General features: G+C 39.3%; 1 protein-coding gene across 1 annotated transcript in view; it reads right to left on the reverse strand.

The window, feature by feature from the left end:
• LOC119577527 (titin-like) overlaps positions 1–8,166 on the reverse strand; it is a 135,086-nt gene extending 126,920 nt beyond the window's left edge. Inside the window, 7 exon segments of the mRNA XM_037925121.1 lie at positions 123–282; positions 402–640; positions 754–1,109; positions 1,226–1,361; positions 1,473–1,644; positions 1,851–1,857; positions 8,130–8,166. Coding sequence (XP_037781049.1) covers positions 123–282; positions 402–640; positions 754–1,109; positions 1,226–1,361; positions 1,473–1,644; positions 1,851–1,855 — 1,068 coding nt within the window. The 5' untranslated portion in view covers positions 1,856–1,857; positions 8,130–8,166.
• Positions 8,167–18,108: the final 9,942 nt, after the last annotated feature.

Here is an 18,108-nt window from a genome sequence, read left to right on the forward strand (position 1 = left end):
CAAGCATGTATTTTACGGTAAATATATGTTTGGCTCAACAACTACAACGGCATAAAAATATAGCCACATGCGCAACAATGAGTGGAGTTTAACTTAATATATTCCTTTCTCAGGTGCCTTACCTCAGGGTAGGGCCTGCCAGAGCAGCGGGCGTCGAAGCGCACCATTTTGCCCTCCTGGACTTCGCGGTCAGCGGGGCCTCGGACGAACTTGGGTTCCAAGGACTTGCCGCTTTCCTCTCCGACGTCCACCTCCATTTGCTGTTGAGCCTGCTGCTGCTCACTGCAGGGGAGAGGAAAGAAGCGTCATATTTGTTCTATTGGCAATGTGAATTATGTCTAACTTCATGAGCTAATGATAAATTGGATTCGTTCACAATTACTTTTCGTAATCAAACTTACATCCGTTCAGGACGGATAACTTCAGGAGATGGGGCGCCGTTAGTGACCTCGCCCCGGGGCACCACGGCTAGCTGAGCGGAAGCCACGGTGCACCCAGAGGAGTTCTCGGCCAACATTGTGTAGTAGCCGCTGTCCTGTGAGTTCACCTGCTTCACCACCAGGGTCACCTGGCCGGCGGACTGAGTCATCAGGTATTTGTCGCTTTGCTGAAGACCGACGCCGTTCTTAAACCAGATAACCTACGGAAGAAAGGGACAATGAATGTGCTGGGCTTGGGCAAAATGCAAGGAAAGAAAAAGTCGAATCTTCAGCGATCTCAGTAGTGAGGGTTAGAGCGCAATAAAAGTCTTACCCTGGGAGTCGGGTAGCCGTTGACGTTAACGGTGAAGGTGGCGTTGCCTCCGTCGGAGACCTTAGTGGAACGTGGCTTCTGCTGGAGCTGAGGAGCCTGAGGAGGACCCTGGATAGCGCCAAGGTCCACCTCCAGCTCTCCAGCCACGGTGATTGTCAGAGAGCGACGGAACTCCACTTCATGAAGCAGTCTGTATTCGAAAGTGTCCACGCGGAACGACTCCATATGTCCATTTTGCACCGACATCATCTGTTGCTGCTGCTGCGAAAATGTTTGCGACATCTGCTGTTGCTGCATCATGGACTTACTTTGTTGCATTTGCATGGACTGACGTTGCTGCTGCATCATGTAGGCCGCTGTGGGAGGAAATAGGGCTTTTAGATAATCTACTAAGTCGTATTAGACCATTTTTTGTTGTTTTTTGTAGACAATAGTCATTTCTAATATCAATCAGTACTGGCAATGAACTCACCCTCAGGCTGGATATAGACGGTGCAGATGGCCTCGCCGTACTGGTTGGCTGCTGTGCAAGTGTACTCGCCCTCGTCGCCGGGGCCGATGGCGGTGATATTAAGAGTCACCACACCTGTGTTCTCATCGTGTGTCACCTGGAACAGCATATTAATTTATATCATCTAATTCGTCATTGTAAACACAAATCTTACTTCACGTTTTTTAGCATTTCGCGAAAAAAAGACGGTCCGACTTGTGTAACGTACCTGATATTTGTTTCCGGACACGATCTGTGCGCCCTTGCGGGTCCAAGTGACGGTGGGCTTCGGGTTGCCCTGGACTTTGCCCTCGAACATGGCATCGCCGCCCTGGGCAAAGCGAGCATTTCTGAAGATCTGCTCGAACACTGGTGGTGACGCCCCGGCTGGCAGACCCACGCTGAGGGATGTGAAGGAGACATGATACTAATGCATAGAAACTGTACTAAAACAACTCTAGAAAGAACATAATACTCATATTCGCAGATGGACTGGCCTAAGATAACAATACATTAAAGGATCAAATAAAAATGGATGAATACAGATTCCTAAATAAACCCATTACTATTCTTCCCGAATGTACCTAACACTTATGCCGCTTCCGCTGGCATCATATCTGAAATTTCATGTGAGATCGATAAAGGAGGGACTCCCCAAGGACACGTCGGGCCTAAAAGGGGCCATGGTATGTGCAAATGCTAAGACGGTGCGATATCGTCATGTCCGTCAAACGTCGCTCTGTTGGCACTGTCCGCCGACGAAAACATTTGATCTTTTAAATACATTTTTTTTTTGATTAAAAAAAACCCCAAATAAAAAATACGTTTATTCTACATGTCAATACCAGAACGGATTTAACGATTTTTTTTTTTTTTAAGGAAAAAATTATGAAAAAAATTCCAAAAAAAGGGCCTTTTTGTTTATACAATAAAATGAAGTAAAAAGCAAAAGCCCCAAAAAGCCGGCTTAAAACCATGAATGAGGATTCCGGAAATAAAACCCCCCTTCCCGCAGTATGTCCTTTAAAGTGGCAGGAGAGAAAAAGTGGCCAATTAAAACGTTTGGGGGGCCCTAAAAAGGATACACACATATTATATAAAATTTTAATATATAAAAAATATTATATTATTTAAATTTATTATAATAAACTATATAAAAATTTATATAATATATATAAAAATAAATTAATAACTTTTATAATTAATTTTTTTTTAATTGTGTAGTGTGTGTGTGGTGTGTGTGTGTGTGGGGTGTTGTGGGTTTTTTGTGGTGTGTTTTGTGTGTTGTGGGGTGGTGTTGCTTTGGTGTGTGGTGTGTGTGGCGTGTGTTTTGTGTGTGCGTTGTGTGGGGCCGTGTGGTATTGTGTGTGGTTGTGGGTGTGTGTTTTGTGTGGTGTGTGTTTGTGTTGTGTGTTTTGGGGGTGTGTGGTGTGTGTTTTGTGGGTGTTGTGTATGTTTTGAAATGTTTTGTATGATGATGTATGTATGTTGTATGTATGTATGTTGTGGATGGTGTGTGTATGTGTGTAGGTGTGTTGTGTGTATTAGTATGTAGTATGGTAGTATGTAGTATGTATGTATGTATGTATGTATGTATGTATGAAATGTATGTATGAAATTCGTAGTATGTATGTATTTTATGGGGTGTTTGGGGAAAGAATAAAAGAAACACCCCACGCATGCTCGAAACAGGGCACCCCCCACGCCACGCACCCCACGCACGCACGCACCCCAACGAAAAACCCCAAAAATATAATGTATGAATGTATATAATCTTTAATCCTTAGTGGCGTGTGTATGGAGTATATGTGTGGGTGGGGGTTTTTGTGGTGTGGGTTTGTGTGTGTGGGGGTGGGTGTGTGTTTGGTGTTGGTACTCGTTTTGTGTACATTTTATTAAAATTTTATATCTAATATATAATTAATTATATTTAATATCCCAAAATAAATATGGAAATTTATATAAAAAATAATATATAGATATTTTAGATAGATGGATAGCCAGATGCAGATGAAATAAAAGATAAAAGATATGTATAGGGTTTGTGGTAAAATACACAAACAACAAAACACAAACACACACAACACACACACACCCCACACACACACCAAAACACACCACACAAAAATATAAATATGTAATTATTGTGTGTGTGTGTGTTTTGTTTTTGGTGTGTGTTTTGTGTGTGTGTGTGTGGGGGTGTGTGTGTGTGTGTGTGTGGGTGTGTGTGTGGTGGGGTTTCCTGTGTGGGGAAATATATATAATATATTTTATAAAATTTTATATATATATTTTAAATAAAAAAATATATATAAATACATATGTGTGTGTGGGGTGTGTGTGTTTTGGGTGTGTGTTGTGTGTGTTTTGTGTTTTGGTGGTGTGGGTTGTGTGTGTGTGTGGTTTTGTTTTTTGGGGGTGTGTCGTTGGGGTGGGGTGTGTGTATATATAATATATATATAAATATATATATAATATATTTTAATAAATTTTATACATATATACATATTTTTAATAATATATAATATATTTTTTTAAAATTATATATTTTTATAAATCATATCCCGGAAATACAAAAAATATATATATATTATTATATCAATAAATATATATATATTATATAAATATATATATATATATAAAAATTAAAATAATGTACGCCACCCACACACTCATCCCATACTGTACGGAAACACCGCGGAATAGGACATCCCCATCTAAATTATTCCAATTCCTTTTCGAAAAATTTCTTTTTCTTTTCCCCGCCCGTCCCCCCTTCCCCGCTCCTGACTCCCCCCCTTCCTTTCCTCGCGGGGCCCCCCAGTCCCTGCCCCCCCCCCCTTTGGGTTTCCCCCTCCCAGGACCCACGCGTCCCTGAACATACCGGGCCATGGCACTCGGGGGGGAATTTGGGGGGGGAGAAGGGGGAGAGGGGGGCAGGGTAGGCCGAAATAAGACACAGGGGGGGGGTTTCCCTTTATGGGGCCCCGGCAGGTCGGGGGTTGCCCAAAAAAAGGGGGGGAAAAGAGGGGAAAAGGTGGGGGGGCCAGAGAGGGGAAGGGGTGACAAAGAAAAGGCCCTGTTTAAACAGGAAAGAAAAAGGGGGTTGTAATTCGGGCACTCCCCTCTAGCTTTTCCCCGCATCCCTTTTTTCCCCTGTACAAACGGTAGGCCCCAAATGTATCCCCTGAAAATTTTGGTTTTGGCCCATCGCTTTTGAGTCACAGATGTTTACACTCTCCTACCTATTAAAAGCAAAAATCCGTTTGCGTTCCTGTTTTTTAAAGATAATCGCCAGGGCATGGGGGGCCCTTTCCTTGTAAACCACAGGAAGCCAAAGGGTTTTTTTTCCCCGGGGACCCGGAATTTTTTACCAGTTTCTCCCCTAATCGGTTTCTAATGATGACAAGGTTTTCGGTATCCGATTTACCACTTTTAATCACGTCTGGGTTTGCGTCCCCAATTAGCAGTTGGTTTAAATTTTAATTTAATCATTGACATTGCATGTGGTTCTTTAATCCCACTAAAAACATTCATGAAAAAATCTTGTTTAAGAAAAAAACCACCAAAAAAGTAAATTAAATTTGGTGGGTTAATACCCTCTTTTATTTAACCTGCAAAAAGTGGGCGTAGGTTTTTAAATAATTAATCATTTTTCTTGTTACTCTTCCTCCCAAAAAAAAAATTCAGGGGGATGTGATTGTGACTGGGAAGAGGGCCCCTGCTTTGAGGGACCCCGGAAAAAAAGGGTTTGCCTTTTTGGGGGTTTTCCCTTTCCCGCGAGCTTTTGAAAAAAGCCTTTCGGAAAGGAAGCAATGTGGCTGAAAAAGGGGGTAGAAGACAAAAAAACCCGGACATCCCAAAGGGCCCATGTCAAATGCAAAAGGGGCCTTTTAAAAAATTGGGAAAAAAGGCCCTGAAAGACTGCCAAGGGTTGGGGTGGGTGGGGGGGTGTGTGGGGGGCGGGCGAGCCCTTCGGGCGCCCAAATTTCCCCTGGTGCCCCCTTGGTTGCCAAATATGGGGGGGGACGGGGAAACAACATCCCACTTGGAAATCCCAAGGTTCATGTTTTCCTTATAGTGAAATGCAGCAAGGAAAAATTTTCTAAAGAAAAAAACACATGCGTATTACAAAACCCAAAAACCCTTTAAGGCAGAATCGAAGCAGAAAGGAAATTTGACAAACTGATTTCCCTTCTTTGCCCAAATACTAATGAAAGGCTTTGATTTAGCCCTTTCCCGCAAATTAAAAGGCCCCACCCGGTTTATGCCCCCGAAGCGGGACAGCTGCCATTCCCCCCTGGGGGTTCCCTCCTACCGGGAGCCCAAAACCCCCCTTCTCAGTGCCAAGTCCCACCACCAGGGGCCCCAAGTCCCCACCGTGGGCGGAAACCTGGTTTAATGCCAAAAACACATCCCGGGCCCCCAAAAAGGGACAAGCCGATATCGGGGCCCGCGTTTTCCCTTCCAATTTTTTGGGAATTAATGACAGAGGAAGGAGCAAAGGTGAGGGATGGGTTTTAAAAATTTAACACGGGCCCCCAAAGTGTGTGCAAGGGGCCTCCTCCCTGGGTGTGTTTGCGTCGCTCTCGCGTTAATCTAGCGGGAGGAAGGGTAATGGACACAAAAGGGTTTTTGGTTTTTGTACTTATTCAGATGAAATCTGATTGTTTGAAATTTTTTTGTGTGCCCGGGTTTTTTTTTATTCTTAGGTTATATTTTCCCCGGAATAAAAAAATGCCCTTGGGGGGACCCCTTTGGGTGGTGTGTGTGGGGGGTGTGTGGTGTGTGTGGGGGGATTGTGTGTGTGTGTGGGTTGGTGTGTGTGTGTGTGTGTGTGTGTGTGTGGTGTGGGTTTGTGTGTGTGTGTGGTATGTTATGGTGATGTGTATGTGTTGGTATGTGATGTGTATGGAAATGGGTATGCGTATGCGAAAATGCGTTTTATGAAAAAATGCGTTTTTTTTTTGTGTACGTGTACATGTACTTGAAAGTGTACTTGAAATTGTTTTGTGTGTGGGGTTGTGTGTGGGTGTGTGTGGGGATTTTGTGTGTGATTGTGTGGGGTTTGTGTGTTGTGTGTGGTGTGTGTGTCGTGTGGGGTGTGTGTGTTTGGAGTGTTGGGGTGTGAGTGTGTGTGTGAGTTTTGTGTGTGAGGGGTGTGAGTGTGTGTGTGTGTGTGTGTGTGGGTGTGGTGTGGGGTTTGTGTGGGGTTGTGTGTTTTGGTGTGGGTTTGTGTCGTGGGGGTGTGTGTGTGTTGTGTTTTGTGTGTGTGTGTGTGTTTTTGTGTGTGTGTGTGCTTTTAAGTGAAATTAACCCATACCCATCATGGCGCCTTTGTGTTTTTTGTAACGTTTGTTTATGCCCACGATTTCTTTTATGTTTTCCCCTTTCCCTTTAAACCCCTTTAAAATTTTTTAGATTCGGTCCTTTTAAAAGGGCATGGTAGGAATTGTCGTTAAAATCACCATTTTTTAGGTAAAAACCGTTTCCCCCCCTTTTTTCCTTAAGGTTCAAGTGTTGGGAAATTTCCCCAGGGTGACTATTTTCAAAAAGAAGGACCGGGAATATTTCCGTTTTTAGGATTCACGGGAAAATGACCTGTAATATTTTTAAAAGCGATACCCGTTAAAAATCCCCGAGTAAAGGGTTTTGGCAAATTTTCCCCAATAAATCGGAACGTTAAAAAGTCAGTTTTTTGGCGCATCCTTTCCCCCTTTGAAAAAATTAGTTTTGTAAAAAAATTTAGATAAAGAAAACAAGTTTCCGGGGCCCCTTTAGTACATTTCTACCCCCTTGGAAAATAGTTTTTTCTTAACTATAAAAAAAAAATGATTTCTCCCGACATTTTTTGGCGTCATCAGGCCCTTTTAATAATGACGGGGGGCCCCGACGTGCCCCCACCGGCAGAAACCTCCCAGATTACGCACCCTCTCCCCAACACCGTTTTAACTTCGTCAAAACCCCAGGAATTTCCCTGCCAAACACAAACAAAATACTGCATCCCCCCTTTAAAAAGTGAAAAATCCTATCAAAAAAAAACAAAACCTTTTCCCCCTTTGGGGTGTTGTTTTTTACCCTTTAAAAACGTTACACCCCAGACACTTCAAGAAAATTTTGTTCTTTTCACACCAAAAAAGGGTTTTAAAGCCCTGAATTAAAAAAACAAAAAATTTCCCGATAGAAAAAAAAATTCCCCCCCAAAAAGGGGGGGTTTTTTGCAATAGTTTTTTCTGGGAGCCCCCCTTTAAAAAAGGCAGTTTATTCATATATTAACGGCTTGCGCGGGTTATCCACACTTTTTTTTTTCCCAAATTTTAAAAAAGGCTTGGGAAAAGCTGAGAGATCTTAAAGGGGGAAAAAGGGAGAGGAGTGGAGGGCCCTTGGGGGAAAAAGGGATAAAGGAATCAGATACACTGCAAAAACAAAATAAAACCCAAATGGAGATAAAACCCGGGGAAAGGAAAAACGGGTAAAAAGGGAAACCCTTTGGGGCCCCGTGACCCAATAAATTGAAGGTAAACACAAAACCCGGAAGTGGGGCCTGATTTCCCAAACCCGGGTTTTATTTCGGGCCTAATTTTTACCCAGCAAACCCTGAAAAACTTTTTGGGGAAGGGCCCTTAAGCTTTTTAAGTAAAAGCAGGTTTTCCCAAAACCCAAAAAGACCCGATAATAAAAGTGGGAACATTTTTAAAACGTTCTTCCCACATATTTTACCCGATTCATCTTCAAATTTCCCGATTTCATAAATTTTTATTTTTTTTGATTTCATTATTTTCGTTTTTTTTAAAAAGCCCTAAAGGAGGTGAAATTTTGTGGAAATTTTTATTTAAAACAGTTTAATACAAACAATATAAATTTAATTTCCGGCCCTTTTTTCCCCTCTGGGTGGGACCTTGGGACCCTCTGAAACGCCCTGTTTGGACTGAAAAAGGAAAGAAAAAAAAAATAAGTTAGATATTTTTCGGGGTTTGTTTGAAGCTACTTTTCCCTTTACTTTAGGTATGTGACGGAGCCCCCTTCTACCCGAAAACAAAATAAGCATAAATAGATAAAAAAATCGACTTTTAAAAGAAGGGAAATTTTAATTCATGAAACTTTTTTGGTATTCCCTATAAATAGTTCGGTCTAAGCCTACATAAAGTAAAAAGTGGAAAAGCTTCGATAACAGAAAAAAAGCTCCTCCCCAATTATATGGCTTATCATGCAGATGAATTTTTTAAAAAGCAAAAATGGTACAGGGAAGTAGGAAAACTTCTTTTAAGAAAAAAGGCCATCTTGAAAGCTAAATACCCGAAATCTTTTACGCCATAAAAGGTATGTTTAAGCTAAATTACCACGCGTTCCCCCACAGCACTAAAAGCAGCCCCCGTCAGCACGCCGAAAATGACCTGCAAAACGGCCCCCTGTCCCCCTTTTATCAGGGGGCCCCATGTGATGCATAAAACCCGGGCCCAGGGGAAGCACCACACATCCCCCCCTCCCCCTGCCCTGAAACCCCCTTTCCCTTTCCCCTGGTTCGTTCCCCCAAGCCCTCTAAACCCCCTTTGCCCTTCGTTGTCGACATATCAGTCCCCTTGGGTTTTTCTAAAACTTTTTTTGGAAAAGAAGGGAAAACACCCCGCTTCCCTTTGGGGGCTAATATTTAAAAATTGGAAAATTTAAAAAAGGTCCTTTTTTGTTAGTTTTCCCCCTTTGGCATAAAAAAAAGGTAGTGATATCATTCTGACTACCATCCCCATGATTGAAATATGCCCCAGAAGAAAACAGAAAGAAAGACGCTTGCCCCATTTGATGACGCCCGGGTTTTCTCCCCTTTAAATTTCCCTCTTTTTTTGAAGTAAAACAGGAAAAGTGCCCGAACGTCCCCCAGTTTCTGTAGACGTAAGTGGACGCGGGGGAGGCCACCCTTGTTACAAGGGCAAAATTAAAAACTTATGACTCTCAACCGCATCATAATTTACCCCCGATTCATGTCCCCGCCCCAAAAAATACCAAAACCTTTGAGAAAAGGGGGGGAAACCCAAAAGGCGCGGGTAAGTGAAAGGAAAAGTTCTTTCCCAAGATTTCCCTTTCAGGGGCCAGTAACGGGAAATTTACTCGTAAAATGTAAAAATTTATAAATTACTGCTTTTCCCGGTTTCTTCCTGCGAAAGGGGTTAAAAATATATCTAATACCACCCCACCGGTATTGCCATTTCCCTTAATCACAAACAGCATTCTTGAACCCGGGTTACGGGCCCTGTTTGACAGCAACCGACTTTTTTATCAAATTTGAAAAAAGGAAATGTAATGTTGGTTTATTTGTTGTTTTTTATACCCAAACAACATGTTTTTAAATTAAACATTGTTTTTTGTTTGTTTTTTTTTAAAAAAACTAAAAAAATAAATGGGAAAAGCGTTTTCTAAAAAGCATTTGGGGACCTACACAAAATCTCGCAGAGGTCAAGGAGGTGCCCCTTCCCTTCCCCCTCCCGTTCCCCCCTTCAGCCCCGCCGTCAGGAAACGGTCTACGGGGGGGGAGAAATTTTCCCCATTTGAGGTATATTTTATTTCCCTTTTCTCCCTACGAAATCGGGGCCATGAATTTTAGGCCCTTTAAATAATTTAAAATTAATTTTAAAGGGGGTTAACCCCCTTGGCCTGTGTAATTTCCCCCCAAAAAACCCTTGTTTTTTCCAAAAGTAAATTTCCCATGGGCCTCATGACGGTCAAAAAACCGGAAATTTCCCCTGTACCCCCTGTCAGGGCAACGCGGCGGGATAGCGTCATGGCAGAAAAAAAAATTTACTTTTGGCTAAAAAAAACTTTGGAAAAGCGGGTGGGTGTTTATTTTAAAGCATTTTTCTAGAATGTTGTAGCAAATTCGTACCCAGGCCCGATCGAAACCCAATCCCATAAATTTAAGTCAAAATTTACAATGAGGAAAAAAAATTTTGGAAAAAAAATAGCTAAATTTAAAACTGCCTTTTAAAGATTATTTAGCCCAGTTGGTAAGTAAAAAACCCCCCTTTTTCCTATTCCCGGGAAAACCGTAGCGGGCCCCTTGCAGGGGGCGGGGGAGGGAGATCCAGCGCCCTGGGAAAACACCCCGGGAAAATATTTTGGAAGCCTTCTCCCTGGGACCCGCGGTTCGTCTCCCCCCCCCCCCCCCCCCAAAAAATCAACCCCGCGTTTCACCCAAGGCCATTCTTCGTTTTTCCCACATATACGTTTTTTTAAAACTTTTTGGTGTGCGTTATGAATACATATATACCCCAACACACCCCAACACCCACAAAACACACCCCACACACACACAAACACAAACCACAACACACACACACACACACACACAAATATAGTTATATATAAAAATATTTTTATATATAACTATATATATATATTTTTATTTTATTAATGTATGTATGTAGTATGTATGTATGTATGTATGTTTTATATATATATATAAAAATATATTATATATAATACAAAAATTCTATATATATATATAAAATTATATAATTATATATATTTTCTAAAATAAAATTTAAATATATATTTTATATATATGTAAATATAGTATTTTGTATATTTTAATATAATATAAATTTTAAAATAATATTTTCAAAACATACAACATACATATATATATATTAAAATTAATATATAGAAAAATTATATAAATATGTATGTATGTATGTATGTATGTATGTATGGAAATGTAGGTATTTTTTAAATGTATAGTTGTTTTGTATGTATGTAGGGAGTATTTTTTATTTAATGAGGTATGTATGTATTATTATTATATATGATAAATTATATACTATATATTATATAATATACAAATTATAAAAAATTTTATAATATATAAATAATATATATAAAACACTTTATTAAAATTTTTAAAATATATATATATAAAACAGAAAATATATAATATATATAATATTTTTTGTGTGTGTGTGTGGGTGTGGTGGTGTGTGGGGGTTGTGTGGTTTTTTTTTTTTGGTTGTGGGGGTGTGGGGGTTTGGTGTGTGTGGGGTGTGGTTAATTAATAGGTAATATTTATTATGTTTTTGGGTACAAAATATGTATTTTTATATAAACATACAACAAAATTACGCAATTTTTTACATGAAAATAAGTAAATATTATATATATTTTTAAAATAAAATATAATTTTTTTATTTATAAAATTTTAATAGATAAAATATATAAGAAATCATATACATAAAAAACAAAATGCGAACGAACCCCACGCACCCCACCCCAGCACGCACGCACCCCACGCACCCCACGCACGCACGCACACCCCACAACACACACACAAAAAATTTTATTTTATTATAATATATATATAAAAATAAAATATATATGAAAAACACACATACATAAACACACACACACACACAACACAACACACAACCAAAAACACCCCAACACACACACACACACAAATATAGAACACAACACAAAGATATATTATATAAAGAGGGGAATATTAGGGCTATAATAAAGATAGATATAAAAAAATAAATTTTATTTTAGAAAATATTAAAATTTTATATATATTTTGAACACACACACACACACAAACACATATTTTTCAATATATATTTAACACAAATATCCCAATATATATATTAAAAATATATATATATATTATAATAAAATATTATTTTAATATTATATATAAAATATATTTTTTTTTACATGTATGTATGTTTTTTGTAGTAGTATGTATGTATGTATGTATGTATGTATGTATATGATATGTTATGTATAGGGTATTTTGTTTTATTTTATTAAAAAAAAAATATAAAATATATATTATATTTTAAAATATAGTAATATATGTATGTAATAGGGTATGTATATGAAATTAATATTTAGGTATATTATATATAAAATTTTATTATAAAGGGATATAAATAATATATTTTAATATATATATATTTTGTGTGGGTGTGTGTGTGTGTGGGTGTGTGTGGGTGTGTGGTGTGGGGGTGTATATATATATTATTATATAATATTTTAATAGATATATAATACATACACAAAATATTCATGTTATATATATACATATTATATCTAGAATTTTATCTATCTATCTATCCATTTTGTTAATTTTATATATTTTATATATATAATTTTATATATATTTTATTTTAAATTAAAATATGTAAACCTACCCACACACACACACACACACACACACACACACACACACACACACAAAAACACACACACACACACACACCACACACAAAACACACACACAACACACATAAAATATATAAAATTAATATATAAATATATAAATATATATATATATAAAATTATATATAAAATATTATATATTGTAAAAATATGTATATATAATTATATAATATTATATGAAAAATATTTTAATTATATATAATAATTTTTATATAGATAAATAGACAGACATATTTTCGTGCATTTCCCAATGAAATAAATTTGCCGTGGCCGGGTGGACGTGATTTTTTGTATTCATTATAATGATATTTTTTTTCCAGTATGTACTATTGTTATATTACCTGTTCCAGTTTTTTTATGGTTTACTTGTTTTCAACCCCCACCGGGGGATTTTTTGGGGTTATAAAAATACTATTGTTAATAACCCATATTTAAAGGGTAATGGAAGTTTGAAAAAAAATATTCATAAGGAATCCTTTATTAGTTTCCCTTTCAAAATAAAAAATCAAAATTTTAAAAAAAAAAATCTTTACCCAATTTGGGGGGCCTTTAAAAAACCTTGGTCTCAAAAGACCGAACAAAAATCTTAAAAATTTAGCAAAGGGCCCAAAAAGGGCCCACCAAAAAAAACCGTTGAAAGAAAAACCCAACAGCGTCAGCCCTCGGGAAAACCTTATTTTCCCCCCTTTTCCCCATAATGTTCTAGCCCCCCTCGCCACCCGGCCCTGACAAGCCCCAAATTTTAAATTCGAAACTGATCATGGCCATAGTTTTTGATACCCCCGCGGGATCCAGGCCCCCCATCGAAATTTAAAAAAATTTAAAAAATTCCCTAAAAGTTTTTCTTTTTGGGGACAGAAACCGAAATCTTGGTTTAAAAATTCGGGGTATTTCCCCCCCTTTGAAAAAAACGGCCTTCAAAAAAAAACAACCCTCCCCGGGTTGTTTCATGGTTGTAACAGGCGTCGGGTATCTAGGGCACCCCAAACCCCCCCCCGGCCCTCCCGAAAGGTATTTTTAACCCAACTCTCATGGGCATATAAATGGGTGATGGCGATTTATGAGTCTAAATCACCTGGTCTCTTGGGCCCGTTATTTGGGCCTTTCCTAAAAAACCCTATAATTAATTTTTGTCAAATGTCCCCACAGCCTTTCCCAAGGTATCGGTTTTTCGTTTTAACCCAATTTTCTTGCCATTGGAAAAAACCCCTTCGGGGTACTTCGCTTTTCATCAGCTTCCCATCGAGGAGGGAAAACTTCGTAATTTAGAATAGAAAAAACCATTTTAAATATCCCCCCACACCCAAAGGGAATTTTTTTCCGAGTTGTAATACTTCGGGGGTTTAGCAATATACGGGGAAAATGCATTTTTAAACTGATGCGTTTTTGTGTTTTAAGAAAAAAAATGCCTGGGGATAAAAAAAACCCGCCTCTTTGAGTGCGTAAGTGTTTAGAAACCCGTGAATGATCCCCCGGGTTATGTTTTTTACGTTATACAAAAAAGGGAATAAAAAACATAAGATTGAGAAATTTTCCAATATAAAAAATCTGATGCCGAATTATTTAAAAAGGGGAAATATATACTTTTTAATAAGAAAAACCCCAAACTGGGCGAATCGTTCCCTTTTCCCCACCAGAATGGAAAAATTCGAATCAAGACCTTTCTTTGCTTTTCCCCTTTAGATTTTTTACAATTTTAAAGGGAAAAAAAAAATTCAAAAAGACAAAAAAGGGGACTTTCTCATCTTCAAAACTATAAAAAAACATTACCGGGTCAAAAAACAGTTATTTTTCAGAATAAACCCTAGATAAAGTTTTCGGAGGATGTGAATGAAAGGGTTTTTCCTTACCCATATATCCTGAATCCCTGGTACATGCATTTGCAATAGGGTTTTAGTGAAAGCTTTTTTTATTAAGTACATTTAAAGTGCCAAAACCCCTTAGTTAAAAGAGTGGGGGGAATATCTGTTGATTAGGGTGTTGCTATACATAATGTTAAAAATTTTTAAGATAGTGTCGTTTGTGAGTGTGGAAGTTAAAAAAGTGGGGGCAAGAATGCCCTGAAAGTGTACCCTGTGAGTGGAAAGTCCCAGCTCGGGGCCCCAAGGGGGGGGTTTGGGTTGATTAGTTGTGGCCCTGAGTGTGGGGGTCTAAGTTCGTCGTTTTGGTTAGGTTTAAGAAGACAGAAGGAAATCAAATAAGCCAGCGCCCGGGAAGCAGGCTTTTTTTTCCGCCTCGCCCCTTTTCCCCAGCATCAAGAAGAAAGTACCGTAGAAGGAATCTTGGCCCCGGAAAGGGCCCCCTCGTCCCCGGTTCTTCCCCCCCTTCCTTCCCCCCCCTCCTTTCCCTTTCCCCTCTCATTTTATCGTCTTTTCCCCTTTTTGCTCCCCCCTATCAACCCTCTTCCGGGCCAAATCCAGACGAAAAACTGCCTCCCCCCTTTCCCCTCGCGCCCCCCGGGTTTTTGGGGGGGGCCCGGGGGGAAGGGCCAAACCCACGCCCCCCGGTAAAATAACGGGGGGGGAAAACTCATTCACCCTATCCCCCTTTGAACGCTTCCAGGGTATTCCATTTTTAAATAGTTTGGGCCTCAGGGGCCGGGCCCATTTCACCTTTGAATAAAGTATCAAAAGTGCAGGGGAAACCAAACCCCCTTCCCCTCTTCGTTTTTTAAAAAAAAAAGTGCTGAGGCCCCGAAAAAAATCCCCCCCGAAAAAAGGCGGCATTTCCCGATTAAAGACGAATTTTTTGGCAAAATCAAAGTGGGGTGGGGAAATTTTAATTAAAATCTTTTCTGTGTGCCGGGAAAATAAAAAAAGACTTCGACCATGTTTTGGCATAAATTCCCCCCCCAAAAAGCACTTTTAATCACTAAGGGCCCATTATATAAGGAGTCATAAAGGTTTTATCCTATAGGCATCGGGCCCAAAAGCCCCCGCCCAACCCTTCCGGGACGAAGCATGGGCGGGTTTAAAACGTCTATTTTTGGGAGCAAAAATTCAAGTGGCATCCCGTGCCCCCGGGGTTCTCTGGGGAACCCCTTAATTTTGGCCCGCGAGGGTCCCCACACAAATACTTTTTACCCTGCACTTTGTTGTGTGTTTTCAGTCCCCAAAATTAGTGCCACCTCAAGGGGCTTTTTTTTTTGCTTTTTCTTTATTTTTAAACCCATGCTAATTTGTGTTAGGTTACTTTAAGTATGAATCTCTGGAAAGGGAAACCCCCCCCCCAAAAAAAAAAATTAACCCCGGGAAACCCGCTCTTTCATTTTCCGGGAAAAATTTTGAAATTTTAGATAATCCCCCTGTGCTTTATTCAAAAGAAAAAAGGGTTAAGCAAAGTTTTTTTTTATCATCAAACAGAAATTGTGTTAAAATGACCCCCCTTTTCTAAGGGCAACGTGGTCTCACACCCGTAAAGACAGGGTTTGGGTAGGTTGGTTCACCTTAGTTTGACTTTTTGGGGTATTAAAGCTTTAAAAAAAAAGGGAAAAAAAGGCCTGGTCCCCTTTGATGCATACTCACAGTTTGTTTTCCCTTTCAGTTTGATCTTGTTTCCCTGGGGGTAATTACAAAAACGTTTTTGGAAACATAAATTTTTAAAGGGTTTTATAATGATAAAACAGTAAAAGAATAGGCAAAAAAATTGAATGAATGAACATTGCAAAAAAACGAAATACGCAGAAACCCCAAAAAAAGTTTTTTCTTTAAGGAAACAAAAATATTCTGTAACGGAAACCAGCCCAAACCCAAAAAAACGGGAAAGTCTATTCCCCAGCTGCGGTCACGGGACAAAATACCCGTTTACACTCCCCAGAATTATCCTCTCCCTCAAACAAAAACCCACCCCCCACATCCCTTTAACGCCCAAAAAACATGCCCCCCCCCCCCCTGCACCAAAAAAGGAGCAAACCCGGTTTTCCCCGAGAAAACCCCGGTTTAGAGGGGGTGACCCCCGCCTACCGTGCCCCCGGTTTTTCGCGTGTCCCCCCCCCCCCTTCCCCCTCCCCCCCTTTTTCCTTTTCCCCCACCTTCCCCCGGCCCCTCTGCCCTCCCAGGCCATGTTTCCCCCAGGAAAAAAATTTTTCCCCTCGGGGGTTTTAGAAAATTTTCAGGGGGGAAAAAAATTCCCAAACGAGTTATACTATTTTGAAAAGACATGATAAAAATTTTCAGATTAGGGGGAAACATACATCTTTTCATGACCCGTTTCTTTCCCCTTAAAACCCACTACTCGTGTATTTTTTGTCATTCACAATGGGTTTGTTATCTTTAATTTATTTTTGATCAGCCAAAAAAAACGCAACAAGAAAAATTATATAAAGATCACCCTGATGAAATTTGCGGGAAAGGGAAAAGGGAAAGGGAACTGTAAAGACCCGAAAACATTTCAAATAAAAAACCAAATCAAACGCCATTGTAAAATTCTCCTTTCGCTTATAGTACTGTTTTTAGGCGGACAAAAGGGCCCTGTAAAAAGGTCGCTTAACTTTTTTTCTAGTGTAAAGTCACCCACCATTCTCCCGGTGGGTTTTACGCTCCGGGCTAAGTGGGGGGCCCCTTTTTTTTACCCGGGGTCATTTTATCTTGGGATTCTGACCCCCCCGGGGAAAATTTAGCTCGGGTATAAAAGTCCGGGTGAGGGGTAAAGGGGGGGAAAAACCCCCTTTTTCCCCGTGAAAATTCAAAAAAGGTTTCGATTCTTATGCTATTATATAAATTTTTCCAAAAATGTTTCCCGTGGGGAAAATGGTAAAGTACAGCCCCCCCTAAAGGTTATATTTTTTTTCACATGTGCTTATAGTAAAATGAAAGTAGAGAATGAAAAGTATGTATGTAAAAAGAATTTTAAAAACATCCCAGAAGGGAAGGAATGAATTTGGGATAGTAGCCCCACCCCATGCCCGGGGACAAAAAAAACCCTTTGATTCTCGGAGGGAAAACAAAGCCAGGGCTTTTCAGGCCATTTTTTGCAAAATAGAGTTGGGTACAGGTAAAAGTAAAAAAATTTTAAACATATCCATAACGAATACCCCACCCCAACACACAACACACACACAAAACACACACATATACTATATATATATTATTATATATATATATATTATAATTTTATAAAACATTTTAAAATCGTGTGTGTGTGTGGGGTGTGTTGTGTGTGGGGTGTGTGTGTGTGTGTGGTGGTTTTTTGTTGGGTTGGGGTGGTGTGGTGTGTGAGTGTGTGTGGGTAATTATGTATTAGGGATTATTATAAAAAATTTTATAAAATATATATAATATAAAATATATATATAAATATATAAAATTAAAAATATATATATATATGCACACACACAAAACCCCACACACACACACAAAACACCCCAAAACACAAAACCCACACACCCCACACACACAAAAAAAACCACACTTTTTACATGTTTACGGGCCCCAATCTTTCAGAAATTTTTGGAACCCAAAGGGTTTGGTTGTAAAATTAATTTAAAACCGGCTTTTGACTAACGCGGGAACCCCGAAAAAAAGCCCTATGAAAAATGCATTTTTTGGACTACCTTTAAAATCAGGTCCCATCATTCAATCTACAACCCCTGTAAGACCGTTATGTTAACTACTGTAAGCTCGCCCCATCTATCATTACAAATAAAAGGGCTTTCATTATGG

The sequence above is a fragment of the Penaeus monodon genome, chromosome 10 (genome assembly GCF_015228065.2).
Source record: "Penaeus monodon isolate SGIC_2016 chromosome 10, NSTDA_Pmon_1, whole genome shotgun sequence".
NCBI classification, from domain to species: Eukaryota; Metazoa; Arthropoda; class Malacostraca; order Decapoda; family Penaeidae; genus Penaeus; species Penaeus monodon.